Genomic DNA, 19,746 nt, shown 5'->3' with positions numbered 1-19,746 from the left:
CAAGCTAAAACCATTTCAGAGCCCTCTGGGATACCTGCTGGCAAGTAAGCTGAGGATGTACACAGCAAATGTGCTTGGTAACAATCCAGCTGGGGAGTGGTTAAAGTGCATTTATTTTCTTCTATATGTGTTTCTCTCTTTACAAAAAAAAGGAAAAGGAGAAAAAGCCTCCTGCCTTCCAGCACCCGACGTCCACTGGGCTGACAGGGTAGAGCCGGGGCTGGTGCCCTAGGAGAAGGTATAGGAGTAGAAGGCAATGGCATTGGCGCTGTAGTCCATGGGGAGGAGGTGCCCGACGTGCCTGGCCCCAAGGCTGGCCGCGCCCAGGGCGGAGGAGTGTTCAAGCTTCAACAGGGTGAAGCCTGAGAAGGAGTTCTGAGCCTGGATCTCTCTGCCTTGGGTCAGCGCCAAAAGGAAACCTGGAGGAAGGAATGCAGAAGACAGAGCTAAGAGACCAGGAAAAAGGTGGGGCAGAGGGAGGCAAAGAAGAGAGCCAGGTTCAGAGGCCTCCTGCGGGGACCCATGCGCCAAACCCCTCACAGATGGCGCAGCAGGCAGCGGAGGCCCAGGGATGGCTGTGGGAGACTGGAGCCCGCGGCCCCCCTGCCACCTGGGGGTTCCATCGGGTCCCAGAGCTACTGTGGTGTCATGAAAACCACACAGCCACCTAACACAAGCCACCCTCTGCCCTTCGAGGTAGGGTTATAATGACTGGGCTGTCACGACATGCTGCTCAGAAGCTCCGACTTCAAGTTAGATCTGTCTTTAGTTTTTAAAAGGCGGGGCTTATTTACTAAGTCCTAAAAGAGTTCGAGGAAGCTGGATGGGACAGTGAAAAAAGGCTCCCTGGAAGACTGAAGGTTGAGGGTCTTGGCCTGAGACATCAGTAGCCTGTCCAGGCTTCGGGGCCCAGGTCTCAAGTCCTCCCCGAGGCAGGCAGTTTGCCCAGGCTACCCACTTTCCGGCCCCATCCCTCGCCCTTGCTCATCCCCACAGGGCCCCCCAGCCTATGCTCACCTTCCTTCAGCAGCTCCCAGCTCTTCCACACAGAGCCCACACACAGGATGGGAAGGCCCATCTCTCCCTGGAACAAGACCTGGCGGAAAACAGAAATGGAAATTGGGGGCGACCAGCCTCACCAGTTTTTTAGGACCAACCCAACCTACCTTAGACACTCTCCCTCTAGCTGAGAGCCAGAAGGTGGACTGGAGGAAAAGGAAAAAAGGGAGGAAAATAAACTCATAAAGGCAAGGGAAAGAAGGGAAAGGAATAATGGGTTAAGGAGCAACAGAGAGCAAGGAAAGAAGGGAGGGGAAGGGACAGAAGCAGGACTGAACTAGTCACAACAGCACAGACCCCACAGTCAGCCAATCTGTTACATATACAAACACCACAGGACCAGCCTTGAAGGGCAGGCACCAAGCCAAACCATTGTTTGGTTACAGACTTCCCACAGAATTTTCCGCATACCCCACATTACTTTAGAGTTGTATCCAGTTTACACAGAGTTTGATGGGACAACCTCATCCTAACAGGAAAGAGCCAGATCTGGGTCAGCAGCTTCCCAACCTCCGATTCCCCCCTTAACTCACCGGGTCAATCTCAGGCAACACTGCCACCACATGTCTGCCCAGCATCTCCCCGGCCTTCCTGAAGATGTAACGGGAAAGGGGGTCTCCCTGCTGAGCACCTGGGTGGGAAGGAAGAAAGGCAGCGGGTGAGCATCGAGGGGGCTGCCACCTTGTTCACCCACCTTCTCTGCGGCAGGGCAGCCACTGGGGAAGAGCCGATGGCTAGCAGAGGCTCAGTCAGGAGTCGAGGCTCGCCTGCTGACCAGTGGTAAGCCAGCCTCAGGCGGGCCTCTCGTCCTCACTGCCCCTGCCCCAACCAGGGACTTCCACCCTAGAAGAGTGTCCTGCACAGAGGTGGCTCACTCCAGGCACTTAAGAAAGGGCGCCCCCCTGGACAAAACACTGGTGCCTGGTCTGTGCTCTAACTTCACTGAGTCATTCAATCTGTCCCTGGGGGTTTCTCAGCTCTGGGAAGCCAGAACTTGAACAGCCAGCTGCTACTGCTGTCGGGGCCCCCCACCCACCTCCAACAGTCTGCTGTTGGTCAGCCCAGCCCCTTCCTGGCTCTGCTCTGAAAGGGCCTCAGGCCAGCAGGATCTAAGGGGGCCCTACAATGCCCTGAGGCTGCAGGAATCAGCCTCAAGGAAATGAAGGGAGTGTGGACCGTACAGTAGAGAAAAAGCAATGTGCAGACACAAGAGACCTCGCTCAACTTCCCCTGATAACCAACCAAATATGCCTAACCTCCGTGTGCTCCCCTAGTACTCTGGGTATCACTGGTTAAAAAAGAAAGTTATAGATTTTCCCAAAGGATAACTGCTTCATGAATGTCTCAGATACAGACATCCAGCCTGCACAAGCCCTGATAGCTGTCAGGAAGAGAAACAGGCAACATAAAACAACTGTCCACACAACCTGAGCGTCCTTCTGCTTCCACCCTGTGGCCTACCAGAACCAAGGCCCATGGTGGCAGAAAACTAAGGTCACTTGGTCAAAGGCAAACTGACTTCCAATCCCCATCTGAATCCTACTCCATCCTCCAAATAGGGAGGCCTTTGCAGAGCAAAATCAGATAAAACCCTGCCCCATCTCCAGTACCTTCTGCAACTTTCCGGCAAAACCCAGCAAACCTGCATTTATCAAAGTCCCTGTACAGGTGGGTGAGGATTCCTAGCCGATCTGGCACCTGGGAGACAGAGAGGGCACAAGACAGTCAGCAGAGGCAAAGGAAAATTCCCAGCCGGCCCGCCCAGGTGGCCTTCCTGCTGTCTCTCCTGTTAGAAGAGCTGGAGTAATATTTGTTTAAGCTTGAGAGAGTAGAAGGATTGGAGATGCGTCGTTTGAGAAAAGTTCTGTTTTCCCCAGCATGGCATCTACTCTCTTTAGGGGTTGCCTGAACACGACGCAGAGCAGCCTGGTCTCACCAAAGAGTGCTCTGTAGTTCTTCAGGTGCTGACGACTACTGCTCACCACACCTCTCCCTTAAACGGCACAGGGCAGATCAAAAAGAAACTGATTTGTTTTCCCCACACGTATTTCACCATAGGTCCATCTTCTATCACAACAAACTTACACACCTGTGACGCCTTTGAAGGTCCCAAAGAATGAGGGACTCCCTAGACAACATTACTAAAACGGAAGGCGGGGGCACTAAAATTTGAGCATGTTAAGCATGTTACACACCCTCGGTCAGTTAATCTTTGTAACGACTTAATGACTAAAGGATGAGGGAGGGAGGAGCAGACATATTAGTGGAGTTCAGAACCAATCTGCTGAGTCAGGTGAGACCCCCGCTTGCTCGTAGGGCCCTCAGCCAGAGAGATGTCTAGCAAATAAACTGATTTCCCTTCTCCCCACCTCCACCTCTAGTGCAGCTAAAGGCAGCTGCTTCCTAACCCACTGCAAACGAGCACAGCCCAGACAAGGGCAGTCAATCCTGCCACCCTGGGTGGGAGGCTGTACCTTCCCAAGAACTCTCCCTGCCCACCTCTTTAACAGGCTCTCCTCCCTGACCACACAGGCCAGAGGTGGCTCCCGGTCCAGTGGACCTGATCAGGCCGAACCTGCTGCCCCTGGGTCTGTGTGCACCTGCTCCCAATCTCACCCTGCACCTCTCCTTGCAGCCTAAAATGGCATCTGCCTTCACCTCCCCTCAGAGTCTAGCTTGGCCCCACTCCTCATGCCTGACACCCTCGGGGAAAGCAGCACCCACCTCATTCTGAATCCTGTCCCCACTGACGACTTCTCCATCCTCCAGCTCTGACCCACAGTTCACCCCGACTTCCCCTGGCCCACCCAGTCCCTCCCCCGAACTCACTCCTGCTCCGTCTCCCACTGTCCTATCCACACGGGCATGTTGACTGGGTGCAAGTACCTGGAAATAGTGGAACATGGCTTGTTTGACATAGCCAATGTCATGAGGAGCCGCCTCTAGGTTGTCGACGGAGTCAAACACTATTTTCACTGCTTGGTGCGCAATCCAATAGGCTGCAGAGAGCAGAGAGGACTAAGAAGACAGGGCAGTCTCCCCAAGTTCACAGGGAAGGACAGTCAGACCCAGACAGGGTTGGGTATTACAGAGAATTAGGTGCCCCGATTCCCAGCCTGGGGTCCTCTAATTAAACTGTATCTGATCCATAGAAGGGAAAGCTGGGGTGGGGGAGACAGAACAGGTTAAGCTGTGTCACTTTTGCTCCCATCCCCAAATAAAGACCAGGTCAGCCAGCTGCCCCTCAAACCACTGTCGTCACTGCCAGGAACTAGACCATAATGGCCTTCATGAACACATCCACCTGCTACCTATAAAGAGGTGACGGTGGAAGGAGTTTCTATACCCCTTTCCCGCTAGCAGACTAGCATGCATCTTGTGACTTCCGCGGCCTTAACCTTCATAGTGTCAGCTCCCTCCAAAGAACTCCAAAGGTCAACATAGGTAAGCAACAGCTGTTATGCTGAGGCATGAATCTGAGTCCAGGGTGCAAGTTACTGCTGAAGAGCAGGGCCTGCCACTAACCCAGCATTTGTATCTCTACAATCTTCGTCATTACCCTGTGCTCAGATTCAGGCGCTGTTCCCCCAAGAGTCCCCAGGGGTCTTTAGGCTGAGGGGAGAGGAAGATGGGGAGTGGCAGGGAGGGAAGGTCCAGGACCCTGGACAGGCGCAGTCGGCGGGAGCTCACCTGAGCCCTCATCTCCCATCATGTGGCCCCAGCCGCCACAGCCGCTCTCAGAGCCATCGGGGTTGATGAGCCTGCAGTTGGAGCCTGTCCCAGAGATGAGCACGATCCCACCTGGAAAGGGCACAGGAGGCTCAGTGTGGCTGACTCTGCACAGAGCTCAGAGCTTCCGACTGACGAAAGGACAGACAGAAACCAGCCCAAGCAAAGGGATCACCACCCAACTTTGGGGAGAAAACCCAGCCCAGCTAGTTTCCTGCCTGAAGATGGTGGGCCTAGGTCTCAAAAGAACTCCAGTCACATAGAGCCCTTCTCCAAAGAGGAATCCAAGTCTGTGTCTCCATGCCCAGCCAGCCTTCAAGTGACTACCTGCTTTACTGAGTCCCTGCCATGTGCCAGGGGTTGTGTGAGACCCTGTTCACACAGTGCTACTCATTCAAGGCCCTAAACCACCTTAAGAATACAATTATCCCCATTTTCTAGATGAGGAAATTGAAATTCAGAGAGTTCTGTAACTTCTCCAAGATGGTACAGCTGGCAAAACAGGCCATCTCATGATCCCAGAGCTTTTACATTCCCAACAGAGTGCCTCCCAGTCTTTTCAGCACTGGCTGCTGTCCGCAGCCAGCTTCATCACTGCATGGCCCATTCCTCCTCTGCAGTGGACTCCTGTGTTTGACTCCTGTCTCACTTCCTATGAAGATACCCTTCCTGCCCTCCCTCCTCTGCCCAGTCCTTGCTCTAGCAAGCTTCTGCTAATGAAAGGAGTGGGGGCCATGGTGGAGGCTGCTCCCCAGACATTTGCACATCAAGTTCTGCCAGCTAAAGGGGCTTCCCCAAGAAAACCGGTTCTCAACCTCACCCCTCCCTCCACCTCCTCACCATCCGGCGTAGCTGTGGCGATGGAGCCGGCGGCATCGGTGGTGATTAAGTAGCTCTCACTCAGGTAGGGAAATCGGTCCCTCAGCTCCTCCATCAGCATCCTCACCGCGTCCTCCTGATCCCCACCGCTCAGGGATAGGCCCTAGGCCACGCGGGAGGTGAGCGAGCAAGCATAGGCCCAGACCCAGCTCCTTTCTCAGCCCCCTCCCCTCCTGATGACTGCCCCTGCTTGCTACAGCTGGGCCTTCCCTGTTCATGCAGCCCAGTTCTCCTTCCTCCTTCCTCCTTCCTCAGAAGGCTGAGGCTGCAAGAACCGGGACTGAGCATGGACAAGACAAGGGATTCAACACCGCCAGGTTTGGAGCTGGGAAGGACAACAGCACCCTTAGAAAAACCAGGCAGAGGACCAAGCGGAGAAGAGAGGAGCTTGGTTTGGAATGCGTGGCGTTTGGCCAAGACTGCAGGACATCTCACGAACATGTCCAGGGACAAGCCAGAGCTACAGTGACCTGAAAGTAAGCTCTGAGCTAGGAATATTAGCTAACATTTAATCAGCGCTCATGCATCAGGCTCTGTGCGAACCACTTTGGGATGTATCACGTCATTTTACTTTCCCAGCAACTGAGGTAGCTACTGTTATCTGCATTTCCCAAATGAGGAAACTGGAGGCTTAGAGAAGATAAGTAACGTGCTGAGGGTCACCCAGATGTTAAGTGACAAAGCTGGGGTTCAAACCAAGGCCTCAAGGCTTTCCAAAGCCCTGTGCTCTTCCAATCCTGTGGCTTGTAGGTGACAATGCAGCCACAAGAATGTACGTGTTTTTCCCTCTGCAGTCACCAGACTCCTCAAGTTCACTCACTGTCTCAGCGTCGCTGTGACCTAATTCCCAAGCGCTACCCAGACTCACCAAGCTTCGGAGAGGAACCAGAGGCTCCACCCCTGCTCTCCGTTTGGCCCTGTTCACCATCTCGTTGATCCTCTCCGCGCACTTGTCCGTCCCGATCAGCTGGCCCCAATCAAGGGAAGGAGGCGTTACAAAGGCACACGTGACCTGTGTTGCCCCAAAGGCTGCGAAGTGAGCCCCCAGCCACCACCTTAACAGGAGTTACAGAGAATAAAACCACAATCAAGCCCACTGGTGCCCTCAGTGTGGCCTTTACCCAGTGGTTTGTGCTGAGTCCATCTGCTTCTGCCAGGATCTGCCCATCCTCTGAGAGTAAAAGGACCTTGGATCGTGTGCCTCCCCTAGAGAACACAAGGGGGCACTCAGTCTTAACGAAGAAAAACCTGCAGATAACAGCTAAACCTGTGCAGTGCTTGTCACAGGCAGAGCCCAGTGTAAGGGAGATAGTTTCAGCAAACCCAGTTACCACTCCCAAACCTTCCTTTGTGGCTGAGTGATTGCTATGCTCTTGGACTTCCGAAATGCAGTTCCCATTCAGCTTCCCTTCGGGGCATCCTACTTATCCTCCAAGACCCTCTGCCTTGAAACCCCTGATGTGTGGCCAGCCACCACAGCTCCATTAGTTCAGCCGTGTCAGTTTTCCCCACCCCACCCACCCCGGGCTCCTCTGTATTAGTGTGTTAAGCTGTTTTCCTGTTTGCCTCTCACTAGACTACAAGTTTCACGGGGTCAAGCTCTGGATCATTTATTTACCCTCAACTTGGCACAGGTAGATAAAAGGAACGGCAAGTCTCTCTACTTCTCTCACAATAGCTAAAGGTTGCCTTTAGCAGCTTCAGCTGCCAAGGTCTTTAAGTCACCCTTGTGAGAGACACTGACAGATGGGAAAGAGAGTTAATACCTGCTTAAGCAACTAAGTGGTCAAATGCTGGGACATGGTAGTTTGGAGGGAGGTCTGTGGTGGTGTGATGTATGTTTCTTTATTGATCAGTACTTTTCGGACTATCAGAAGAGGACACTGAAGACCTCCTGATCAAACTCAAAGATGACAAGAAGTTTCAAGGGGTAGTTAATGCATGAGGTGGCACACTGTCCCCAAAGAACTTAACAAACTGGAAAAAAGGTTTAATATGTTACACATGAATAAGACCAGGATGAACACAAACTTCTGTACTTAGTTTAAAAAACTGCAATAGATACAGGGCAGGAGAGATTGATCATAACCACGCATGTGAAAGAGAAGACTCTGGGGTCCATGTGTCTGCAGTGAGATGTGACTGCTATAGAAGCAGTCCAAGCTCAGATTAAAAAATGCTCTAGCTCAGACAAAAGCCACTCTCTGCTCTGATCTGACACACCCAGATTCATAGAACTTGTCACTGGCAGGGAATTTTGGTGATCATTCTGTTCATTGCTCTTCTCACTTCACACATGTGGTAACTGAAGCCCAGACAGGGCAAAAGTCTTGCCCATGGTGATACCAAGGAGAAAAGTTATTACAAAAGTCTGGCAGACAAGCTTCACAGCAGGAAATATGCAAGAACAAGAGGGCTGGATCTAGTGTGAGGAGCCTTAAGTGACAGTAAGAACGGGGAGGATTAAAAAAAAAAAAGAAAAGAAGGGAGGGGTTTCAGACATCAGGACAGGCTAGCACTCCGACCGCCCCAGCTTCAGTCCCCGCGCACAGTCCGTCTCTTTGCAACCCTATGGACTGTAGCCCACCAGGCTCCTCTGTCCATGGGATACTCCAAGCAAGAATACTAGAGTGGACTGCCATTTCCTCCTCCAGGGAATCTTCCCAACTCAGGGATCCAATACGTCTCCTGCAGCGGCAAGTGGATTCTTCACCACTGCGCCACCTGTGATGACCCTTAGATACCAGATACCTTCTGGCAAAGCTCACTGTTCCGGATTCCACCACACTCCCGCTCCCCACCCCCACTCCAACAACTTCACACCTGACACCTGCTCTGCAAAACTCTCGGGAGCAGGAATGGAAAAAAAGAGAGCTGCTCCAGCGGAACTCCGGTGGAGTGGGTCTTTCGTGCGAGAAAGGGGCGTGTTTCCTCACAAAACACAAAAGACCCACCCCGGCGTGTGGCCGTGGCAAACAGTGCCTGCAAAGTACTTGACCGCGCACCCAAGGGCACCGCTGCGCCTGCACACACTCCTTCTCCGCAAGGCCCCGCAGCCCCAAAGCCCAGGTGAGGCATGGACCGAACCCTCACTGAGGCGGGAGGTCACCAGCCTGCCGGCCCGGCTACGGCCTTCCTTTCGCCCAGGACGCCCCTCCCGGCCTCCCCGCTCCGGACCGCACTCACCCCTCTACGCCCCCGAACAGCGTAACCATGCTGCTGCTACCGCCACCGCAGAGCCCGCCGTTCGCTTCCCTCCCGGCTGCGATTCCCGCCCTCCAGTCCGCAGGGCACCACTCCGCGTCACGTGAACACCGCTGCGGTCCAGCTGACTCCCGGCGCGCGTGCGTGGGGCGTGGCGCCGCGGCCCGCCCTCAGCCCCGGAGCGGCAGGTCCCGCTGGTGCACCCGGCGGGACAGTGCCGTCAGCGGCGGCTGCTGCAGCTTCCCTCCCCACCTCCTGGGCTCTGCTTCTGGAGACGGATACGGGATCCCAAGTGCAGGAGGCCAGACCCCACCCCCCGCCCCGACCCAGACCCGTCACCGCCTCGCTCGCCCCTCACTGCCCGGAAGGTGGTGGCAGCTCCGCCTCGCGCATGCGCAAAGCTTGGGAGCCACGTAGACTGTAGGTGAAACTGATCGTGACGCCGGTTGGCAGAGCACCTTCGCGGTGTGGGATCGCGGATCCCTGGAAGTCTTAAAGAATTATCGCACTGGTCAACTCAACACATGCCCAACGATGGCAGAGTCACACCATGCGCCCATGAGTACACACGCAGACTTTACACTTCACTTGTGTGACTATTCGTAACCAAGAGTAACTAGAAGCTGCCTGGAGACCGAGAAAGCCCTCCAGGTTGTCCTTGTAAGCCGAGAAGGGAGCGTTCAGCTTTTGCTGTCTTACAGAGAAAGTTGGGTTCTTTGTGGAGGCTACTTGGAGGCTGTAGTCTGCCAGGCAAACTAGCAGATTTGGTAGTTTTATCTGCCCTTTGGCCTCCTCTCCCCCACCTGTTGTGCGTTGTGTATCTGCGTTAGGCAGGGACCTAGCCTCCGTGAACCTCCCCTTCGGCAGAAATACCTGCTTAACCATGAAGAGCAAAATTCTGGCATCAGTAAGACGACTCCTTAAAGATAACATTTATTCTTGATAGGGGGGGCTCACATGTCACTAAGATCTGGATTCCGTAAACTGTCAATAATATGTCATTTAATGTACAGCTGTCTTTCAAAAAATTTGTATTAGTGTGCTTCGACTTCTAACAGGTGAAACAATTCTTAGAGCTTTCTGAGATGCTCTTCTTGAGTTATAATCGTCAAATTTGGCTCGAATAAAAATTTCCATTTCTTTCTTAGATCGACTGATTGTTTTTTTGTTGTTGACAGGTTTTTAGAAGCCTTTTGTTACCTTCCAGCCACCACTGAGCTCTCTCTCTTTATAGGGGTGGAGACAGAGAAAGGGAGGTCGGACGGGGACAATACTAGTCAGGTCTGGGAGTCAAGCCTGGGCACCTGCGCACCTCCGTGGGCATCTCCAGGCGGTTCTGGGCAGCAACTTGGGCTAGGAAGGCAGTCAGCTGCCACTGGCATCTCTTCAGGAACATCAGTCTAGGGAGAGGAGCTTTGCAGGGCAATTCTCAAGCTGCTGCTGCTGCTGCTAAGTCGCTTCAGTCGTGTCCGACTTCGTGCGACCCCATAGACAGCAGCCCACCAGGCTCTGTCATCCCTGGGATTCTCCAGGCAAGAACACTAGAGTGGGTTGCCATTTCCTTCGCCAATGCAGGAAAGTGAAAAGTGAAAGTGAAATCGCTCAGTGGTGTCCGACTGTTAGCGACCCCATGGACTGCAGCCCACCAGGCTCCTCCGTCCATGGGATTTTCCAGGCAAGAGTACTGGAGTGGGGTGCCATTGCCTTCTCCAATTCTCAGGCTAGCCTGCCCCAATTCTCCACCCCCATCTCCCGGATATGCCTGCTGAGCACCAGGCGCCTCTTCCCCTGACAGCCAACTGGATCTGTTTATGCTTTGAACATTTGGGGCATATGTGCTTTTTAAACTGGAAAAGAGGAGTCTTTTCATTTCTTACCTAGATGGGACTCTGAAACACTTCAGTTTAACCCCTAAGAGTAATTAAAAGTAGAGCCCTATATCATAGAGCATATCAGAGATGGGTAGGATTTTTTTAAGCCCACCTGTATCATTTACATCCATAGTACTTCAGACCTGGAAAGTGTTTATTCAAAGCACACATTTTTAGAATAATGGAAGTAAAATATTCCGGTGAGATTAAACTGGCAAGATTTTTGAAGAGGAAAGTGTAGATAGATTTTGAAAGAACTGTTCCTTTTCATGCCTTGGATCTAGAGCCTTCAGATCTATGAATATGATAATATTAAATTTTCCCTTTGTAATTCTTGTTAGAAAAGGAAGCACAAGAAAGGTTTGAATATAAGAATTGAGTTCACCATTTGCTAGTGGATGACCTTGAGCAAAGTACACAGAATTGCTGATGCTTTTCCTCTATGAAATGGAGATGTTAAACAGCAACCTACTCAGATTTACATGGGATTTATATATCAAAAGGGTTGTGGAAATCATAAAGTACTACATAGATCTTAACTAATTTTTATTGGCATTGCTAACTAGTGTCTGCTGTCCAACAAAGTAGCCACATGTGACTATTAAGCACTTGAAATGTGGCTAGTCCAAATGAGATGCACAGTGAGTATAAAATACGGGACAGCCAAGATTTAGTACCAAGACAGAATATAAAAGTATCTCCTGTAATTTTTACACAAGTGACATACTGATAGATAGTGAATTAAAATGATTTGTTATTAAAATAAATTTTGCCAGTCTGTTTTATCTTTTTTTAATATAGGTACTAGAAATTTTAAAAATTACATATGTGACTCACATTTCTACTGTGTTTGCATGAATGTTAAGTTGCTTCAATCAATTCAATCATGAATGTTAAGTTGCTTCCAACTCTTTGCAACCTGATGAACTGTAGCCTACCAGACTCCTCTGTCCATGGGATTCTCCAGGCAAGAATACTGGAGTGGGTTGCCATGCCCTCCTCCAGGGAATCTTCCTGACCCAGGGATCGAACCCACATCTCTTAAGTCTCCTGTGTTGGCAGAAAGACTCTTTAACACTCAGTTCAGTTCAGTCACTCAGTCGTGTCCAACTCTTTGCGACCCCATGAATTGCAGCACGCCAGGCCTCCCTGTGCATCACCAACTCCCGCAGTTCACCCAAACTCATGTCCATCGAGTCAGTGATGTCATCCAGCCATCTCATCCTCTGTCATCCCCTTCTCCTCCTGCCTCCAATCCCTCCCAGCATCAGAGTCTTTTCCAATGAGTCAACTCTTCGCATGAGGTGGCCAAAGTTTTGGCGTTTCAGCTTTAGCATCATTCCTTCCAATGAACACCCAGGACTGGTCTCCTTTAGAATGGACTGGTTGGATCTCCTTGCAGTCCAAGGGACTCTCAAGAGTCTTCTCCAGCACCACAGTTCAAAAGCATCAATTCTTCGGCTCTCAGCTTTCTTCACAGTCCAACTCTCACATCCATACATGACCACTGGAAAAACCATAGCCTTGACTAGACAGACCTTTGTTGACAAAGTAATGTCTCTGCTTTTTAATATGCTATCTATGTTGGTCATAACTTTTCTTCCATGGAGTAAGCATCTTTTAATTTCATGGCTGCAGTCACCATCTGTAGTGATTTTGGAGCCCCCCAAAATAAAGTCTGACACTGTTTCCACTGTTTCCCCATCTATTTGCTATGAAGTGATGGGACCAGATGCCATGATCTTCGTTTTCTGAATGGTGAGCTTTAAGCCAACTTTTTCACTCTCAACTTTCACTTTCATCAAGAGGGTTTTTAGTTCCTCTTCACTTTCTGCCATAAGGGTGGTGTCATCTGCATATCTGAGGTTATTGATATTTCTCTTGGCCATCTTGATTCCAGCTTGTGCTTCTTCCAGCCCAGCGTTTCTCATGATTTACTCTGCATAAAAGATAAATAAGCAGGGTGACAATATACAGCCTTGACGTACTCCTTTTCCTATTTGGAACCAGTCTGTTGTTCCATGTCCAGTTCTAACTGTTGCTTCCTGACCTGCATACAGATTTCTCAAGAGGCAGGTCAGGTGGTCTGGTATTTCCGTCTCTTGAGGAATTTTCCATAGTTTATTGTGATCCACACAGTCAAAGGCTTTGGCATAGTCTTTACCACTAGCATTGTACTATTCTATATCCTGTCTCCTAGCCATCCGGGCCAGAGTATTTCAAAGTTGTTAAGTACCTATTTATGAAATAGGATTGATTTAAAGAAGAAAACTGTGTTGAATAAATGACTATACATTTGTGTTGTACATTAAAGTTCTATAAAGTTATTTTATGTATCTTTATCTCATTTGATCATTCCAACAACCCCATGAAAATATCAGATTTCTAACCACATATTAAAAATGAGGAAACTGTGAAATCAAAGTAATTAGCCTAGGCTCACACAAATAAAAGATGCTGCTTAAAATGGGTGTGGGTAGTTACTGTAATGGGAAGGAAATAAAGATGTTGCAATGCAGACAAGTGTTAAGGACTGTATAGCTTTGCAAAGGTTTAGTGCCCCTGTGTACTGGCCTTGCAGTGCCCCAGAAGCTGCTCCTGTGATGCTCACAAGATTGGTAAAGTCCTCTAAGAATCTGCAAGCCAGTTTCATTCTCTGTCTTCTCTACTTAATCCCCATGACTCCAGGGAGGTCATATTTCCTGAGGAGTGGGGGAGGGGTCAGGTAAAATACCTAGTGGAAAAATATCTTACCTCCCAAATCCACTTATGATTTTGGAGCAGGGGTTTGAGGATCCAAGATACTCAAAAGGGTATGTTGACTGGGTTCATAAAAGCACAACCACATCTGTTTTCACTCAGCATTGTATTTCCTGGGCTAACCTCAGTATCAGGCATATAATATAGAAGGTCCATGAATGGTTTCAAGAGTACTTATAAACTATAAAGCACTGTACCACAAATATGAGAGGTAGTAAATACTACTGTGAACTAAAGACGGAAGCCAGCAGATTCTGCAGCAGAGATGTTTTGCAGAACAAACTGGGGAGAGGAAGACGTTTGGAGAAAATGGAAGTGAAATTGTGAACTGGGGAAGTGGGCGCTGGACGAGTAGTCAGGGGGCCTCAGAGAGATCGAGCCCTAATGTGTCCTACATTGGGAAGTTACCAGGGCATGTGTGACCTTCAGCACTGTGCTTTAGGATAATTAATATGGCAGATTCCTTATAGCAGGACAAGTGGGAGGGAAAAGCCTGGAGCAGGAAGATAATCAGAAAGCTGGGGCAGTGACTCAGTCAAGAGATGAACAAGGAAGTGATGAGGAGCAGTGATGAGGAGCAGGGCAGAAGTCATGGGGAGGGATTGAAGTTAGGGTGGGGATCATGCTGACCTTGTCTCTTGTTGTTCTAGGATGAGAGCAGAGACAGGCTGGAGTTGGCTTCTTACAGGGAACGAGAGAGGGGTGAGGGGCTGCCTTACTAAGGGCGGAGGTGGGACTCTGAGGCTGGTAACTGGAAAGCAAGAGCTCTTCCACACCTTTCGGTCCACCAGGAACAATCCAGAGGTGTCCAAAGAAGCAAGTGTGGATGACTGTACAGTCTGCCCTTCAAGCCTCTTCTGCCTTGATCTGAAGCGGTTCTGAAAGGGGGGCCTTAGGTCAAGCCAGCTACCCCAGAAAATCAAGTTGGTTTTCTCCCTGTTCCTAGGCATAAGGGTGTTTATATATGTGTTTATATGCATGTTTTGGCTTGTATTGATCCATATGTAGATATGTATACATTTACATATTTGTATTACTTACTTGTATATGTTCTAAGTGACTAAATTCATCTACAAGGGCATGTATTTGAGATTGTGTCTGTATGCATGTTTCTGTATTAGTGTATGTACAGAATTAGCATTTCAGTTCTCAAAGGAACCTAAGCAGTCCTACACATCTAGGTCCCTCTGAGTAGCTGCATAGGTGCACAAGTGTAACTTTGCCCGTTGTGCTGGAGCTGGCCCGCACTAGCTCACAAAGAGCTCATTGTGCATATTTCTCTAACTGTTCAGTGATATGGCATTGATAGCTCTCAGTTACCACAGTGGGAGTATTTACAGCACAGAAATCAGCAAGTGGTACCAAAAATATTGTTGTTATTTTTATTTCCCAGAAAGTTGGCTGTTAGACCGTTAGCAGCACACACTGGATAGATGTTTGCCGTGTGTGAGAGCAACTGTGGTCTCTGGTCTGTGTACCCCAGTATACAAGTACATACATGAAAGCATGTCCTGAGTAATGGGTCCATTTTTTTATAGACTACAGACTTAGGGGTTCAAAATGCACCTGTTTTCCTACAACTAACCATAATTTCTGTCTCAACCCTCCTCTCTTAATCAAGCCGCTTACGGGAGAACTCAGTGATTTCAGGTTTTGGTTTAGACTGACTGACCTCTCGTCCTTCCTCCTCTCGGTTTCCCACACTTGTGTCTAAGGGCCAGGGGGCTGTGGGTAAGGGCAGCTCCAGGCATCTGCTGAGATCTGAGGTTTTCCCATCAGGGTCTTTCCTCATTTGCATCCCGTCTCCTAACAGCTCCTGAAATGCCCTCGGCCCAGGAAGCGTTCAGTTTCCCAGAGCACACTGCCGTTTTTGAAACCTATCCTCTTGGCAGGTGTCAGGGCAGGCTCTTTCCCTTCTCCTGGCACCTGGACTCTCCCTGCAATCTGCTGCATACAGGAATCCCAGGAGAAGAGAAGCAGCATTGCATCCCCTAACCACAAAGTCCCTGATAAGATAAACCTTACCGAGGTGGAAACTCCAGAGGTCCGGGGCCAAGATTTGAACCAGTTTGAACCAGTTCTCTCTGACGCCAAAGGCTTTTCCATTCTACCAGACGGTCCAAATTCTCTGTGGATTAGGAGCACTTGGTACCTGCTTTCGGTCATGAAATGGAGTGTTAGTCACTCAGTCGTGTCAAACTCTGCGATGAAATGGATTGTAGCCTGCCAGGCTCCTCTGTCCATGGGATTTCCCAGGCAAGAATACTGGAGTGGGTTGCCATTCCATTCCCCAGGGATCTTCCCAACCCAGGTATCGAACCTGGGTCATGATGGGTGCTCAAATAATTATAGAATTCCCAGTTTCATCATTCGACTTTGCAGCAGCTGGTACCTCTCCCAACACTATGGTACAACAGGAACCCCAGAAATAAGTGTATGTGAAGGGAGGGCTGTGAGCTGAACTTCTTCTAGGAAATCTGTCACATGTAAAGCCAGTGGTAAACATTTCACCAACTCCTGTTTCCCAGTTTGTCCCACTCCTTTATCAGGGTTTGTTCTTTCTGAACATTCCTAGTTTTCACTTGTTCCTAATATCTGCTGCTGCTGCTGCTAAGTCGCTTCAGTCATGTCCGACTCTGTGCGACCCCATAGACGGCAGCCCACCAGGCTCCCCCATCCCTGGGATTCTCCAGGCAAGAACACTGGAGTGGGTTGCCATTTCCTTCTCCAATGCAGGAAAGTGAAAATTCAAAGTGAAGCCACTCAGACGTGTCCGACTCTTCGCGACCCCATTGACTGCAGCCTACCAGGTTCTTCCGTCCACGGGATTTTCCAGGCGAGAGTACTGGAGTGGGGTGCCATTGCCTTCTCCGCCCTAATCTCTAGTCTGTTACTAAGGTTTTTTTTCTGCCCCTAACTCTGAATGAACTACCTTCTGCACCTATTATCCTTTGACTCTATGCTAATCACATCCTGTATCTGATGCTTACCTGTACAGCAGTCTCATCACAGCCCACCACTCTTAGTTTTCTCCTTTTGAATTATAAAGAGAAAGCTGCAGGCCCACCAGACTGTCAGACTCAATTACTGAGTTACTGACTCCAGCCTATGACTGTTTTGGAAACAATGCAATAGGAAGAATGCAAGATCCTTACACCTTTGTTCCTCATCAGACCCCGGACGGCAAGCCCTCATCTTATATACAGCCCCTAGACTCATGGAAAGGGGGCCCACAGTCCTTGAGGCATGAGCCTCCTCCACCAGCTGAGGATTAAAGGCACATTTCTATTTCCTTCAAACTTTCTTTGTCTTTTTATTTGGCTTCCGTGGGCAGAGAAAGCCAAGATTTTGGTGGGCAACAGAAGCAGTGACAGATTTCATTGTTTTGGGCTCCAAAATCACTGCAGACAGTGACTGCAGCCATGAAATTAAAAGATGCTTGCTCCGTGGAAGAAAAGCTATGACCAATCTAGACAGCATATTAAAATGCAGAGACATCACTTTGCTGATGAAGGTCCCTCTAGTTAAAGCTATGGTTTTTCCAGTAGTCATGTACAGATGTGAGAGTTGGACCATAAAGAAGGCTGAATGCCAAAGAATTATTGCTTTCAAACTGTGGTGCTGGAGAAGACTCTTGAGGGTCCCTTGGACACCAAGGAGATCAAATCAGTCAATCCTAAATGAAATCAACCCTGAATATTCATTGGAAGGACTGATGCTGTAGCTGAAGTTCCAATACTTTGGCCATATGATGCAAAGATCCAGCTCATTGGAAAAGACCGTGATGCTGGGAAAGATTCAAGGCAAAAGGAGAAGAAGGCAGATGGACAAAGCCATGGGCCAGCCAGGTGGGCCTTGCCCTCCTCCATGAGATGGTTAGGTAACACTACTGACTCAATTGACATGAATTTGAGCCAACTCCAGGAGATAGTGAAGGACAGGGGAGTCCAGTGTGCTGCAGTCCATGGGGTTTCAAAGAGTCAGACACCACCAAGAGACCAAACCACAGCAGTAACAAATCATCCCACTCATTGCCTATGCAATCACCCAGCCTATAAAAACTCGCCACCTCGTGTTTCCAGGCCTCTTTCATCTTCTGAGATGGCCCACATTCTGTCTGAAGAATGTGTATCTCCCCCAAATAAACCTTCTTTCTCTTTACTGTGGCTTGTTCTTGAATTCTTTCCTGTGCAAAGCCAAGAACCTAGTCCCAGGGACTCATCTGAGACCTGGGAAGTGACCGTCCTCTCATGCCCCACACTCTTTCCTGGAAGAGCTTAATCAGTTAAAACAGTCCCTTTTATGATGCCCTGCCTGCCGATCTCAAAGGGCTTCAACTGGAGCCAATCCCTGCTATTTCAATACCTGTTAAGAAATTGGGAGACCAATGGTCTGGTTTGCTCAGGACTGAGGGACTTCATCTTATTTAAAAATAGGATGAGTTAGTCACTCTATGAAAAAATAAATCATTCCTGGAGAGGAGTCCTGGGCAACTCTGTCGTTGCCCTAGTGACCCATGACAGATTATATGGCTCAGGTGTCTTTAAGAGGAGAAATGTTGAGTTTTCAGTTCTATAAAATTGTCTTCCAATAATTTAACAGAGCAGGATTTACATATCACTGCAATAAGAGAATGAGGTATTATTCCACAGATCAATTCAGCATTGTTTCCCAAATGATGTTTCCTCGAGAGATGTTCATTGGTACTTCCAGAATAGTGTTCCTGTGGTCCTCAAAATATTGAGTCCTCTATAGTCTTCCTGCCCCACCCTTATCCTGGAGAGTCCTGCTGCCTGTCAATACACTAAGGCTCAGAAAAGCCCCAAAGGAGAACAACCAGTTTCATCCTGTTTAATGGCTCAATAAGCAAGGATACGTGTGCTGACTTAAAAAAAAAAAGCACAACATGAGAGTTACGAGTTTCTTTATTTCAGGCAAAATAAGGACTGCAGTCCAGGAGATAGACCTTAGATAGATCTGGGAAACTGCTCCAAAGAGGCAGGGGTGGGGTGGGGGGGAAGTCAGTATATATGTGTGATTTTTGGCAAAGGTGGAATACAGGCAATCAAGCATGTATTCTTCCAGAAGATTTCTGCTAGTCTCATGAACCCTTCACTAGCCACGAGGAACAGTGTCACCATGATGGATTTTGGAGCTTATGTAGATACGAGGAGACACAAAAGTTGGGCTCATAAAATCAGTCCTAAGAATATCTATCCGAAGATCTGCTCTGCCAGTTTTCCTGGAGAACAGAGTGCCTCATTTCAGCTCTCCACCATGAACTCTTTCAGGGGGGTGTTGAAGGTCAGCAACAACACACAATTTAACCCTTATAGAGGTAGATGGCAGGCACCCACGGCAAGTGCCAATTTGTAGTTGACACTTGTACCAAGGAAGTCTTATCTCACAAGAGGTATTAGGTGCCTAATGTCTCTGCCCCTCCAACACACACACACACACACACACACACACACACACACACACACACTTTCTCTTAATTTCAGTTTGAAAACTCTGAAAGAGAATATTGATCTACAGGGCCATCTATTTTATGGTCCTGGAGGCCTTTTCCAGCTCAGTGATCTCATAGGGTAACCCAGCTGGAAGTGTATTTTCTATTATTCACTTTCTTTCTTTCTCTCTCTAATCATCCGCTGGCATTTGAAAGTTGGGCTTTTCAGCTCTCCAAGCCGCCTCATCCTAGACTCCCAGGTGTACATTGTTTCCCTCTGGGTTGGAACCCCCAGCAGCCCAGGACCATTGCCCAGAGCCTGGTCATCTCTGCTGGAGGCCCAAGGCCTGGAGAAGATGGGCAAAGCCATGGGCCAGCCAGATGGGCCTTGCCTTCCTCCATGCCTTCCCTTCCTCTTACCTCCTTCTCTGGGGCAGCCCAGAATCTTCCCCCAAATACTGGCTCAGGAAGACCTTGGCTGGCCCCAGCCTTTTCTGAGTCCTAAGGAGGAAGGGCAATGCGACTTTCAGCTCTCCAGACATAGAGCAAGGGCATGACCGGCTTAGGAAGTGTTTCCCAGAGCCTCTTTTGGTCCTTCCCCAACATCTTGCCTCTCTCTGAGTGGTGGAATATATCAAAGGAGGCCATTGGAGTGGATGACCAGATGGGATTTTGTTGCTGTTTTTTTGGTTGTTTTTGCAGTCATGAACCCCTGAGCTGGCGCACTGAGGGGTGAAATGCAGGAGAGGCATGCTATCACCCAAATATGCCCAGAGTTGTGCAATCCCCTGA

The 19,746-nt window shown here is 49.4% G+C and overlaps 1 protein-coding gene across 1 annotated transcript; it reads right to left on the bottom strand.

Moving 5' to 3' along the window:
• Positions 1-147: 147 nt before the first annotated feature.
• NAGK (N-acetylglucosamine kinase) lies at positions 148-8,882 on the bottom strand. The gene is made up of 10 exons (XM_068978336.1): positions 8,854-8,882; positions 6,789-6,873; positions 6,536-6,634; positions 5,629-5,770; positions 4,750-4,860; positions 3,946-4,058; positions 2,670-2,757; positions 1,593-1,690; positions 1,018-1,096; positions 148-419 (listed from the first exon to the last, which is right to left on the bottom strand). The coding sequence occupies exons 1-10, from the start codon at positions 8,880-8,882 to the stop codon at positions 229-231; spliced, it is 1,035 nt and encodes a 344-aa protein (XP_068834437.1). The 3' UTR covers positions 148-228.
• Positions 8,883-19,746: the final 10,864 nt, after the last annotated feature.

The sequence above is a fragment of the Capricornis sumatraensis genome, chromosome 1 (assembly GCF_032405125.1).
Source record: "Capricornis sumatraensis isolate serow.1 chromosome 1, serow.2, whole genome shotgun sequence".
NCBI lineage: Eukaryota > Metazoa > Chordata > Mammalia > Artiodactyla > Bovidae > Capricornis > Capricornis sumatraensis.
Note: the sequence above shows the minus strand (reverse complement) of the source record. Positions and strands in the feature narration are given on the sequence as shown.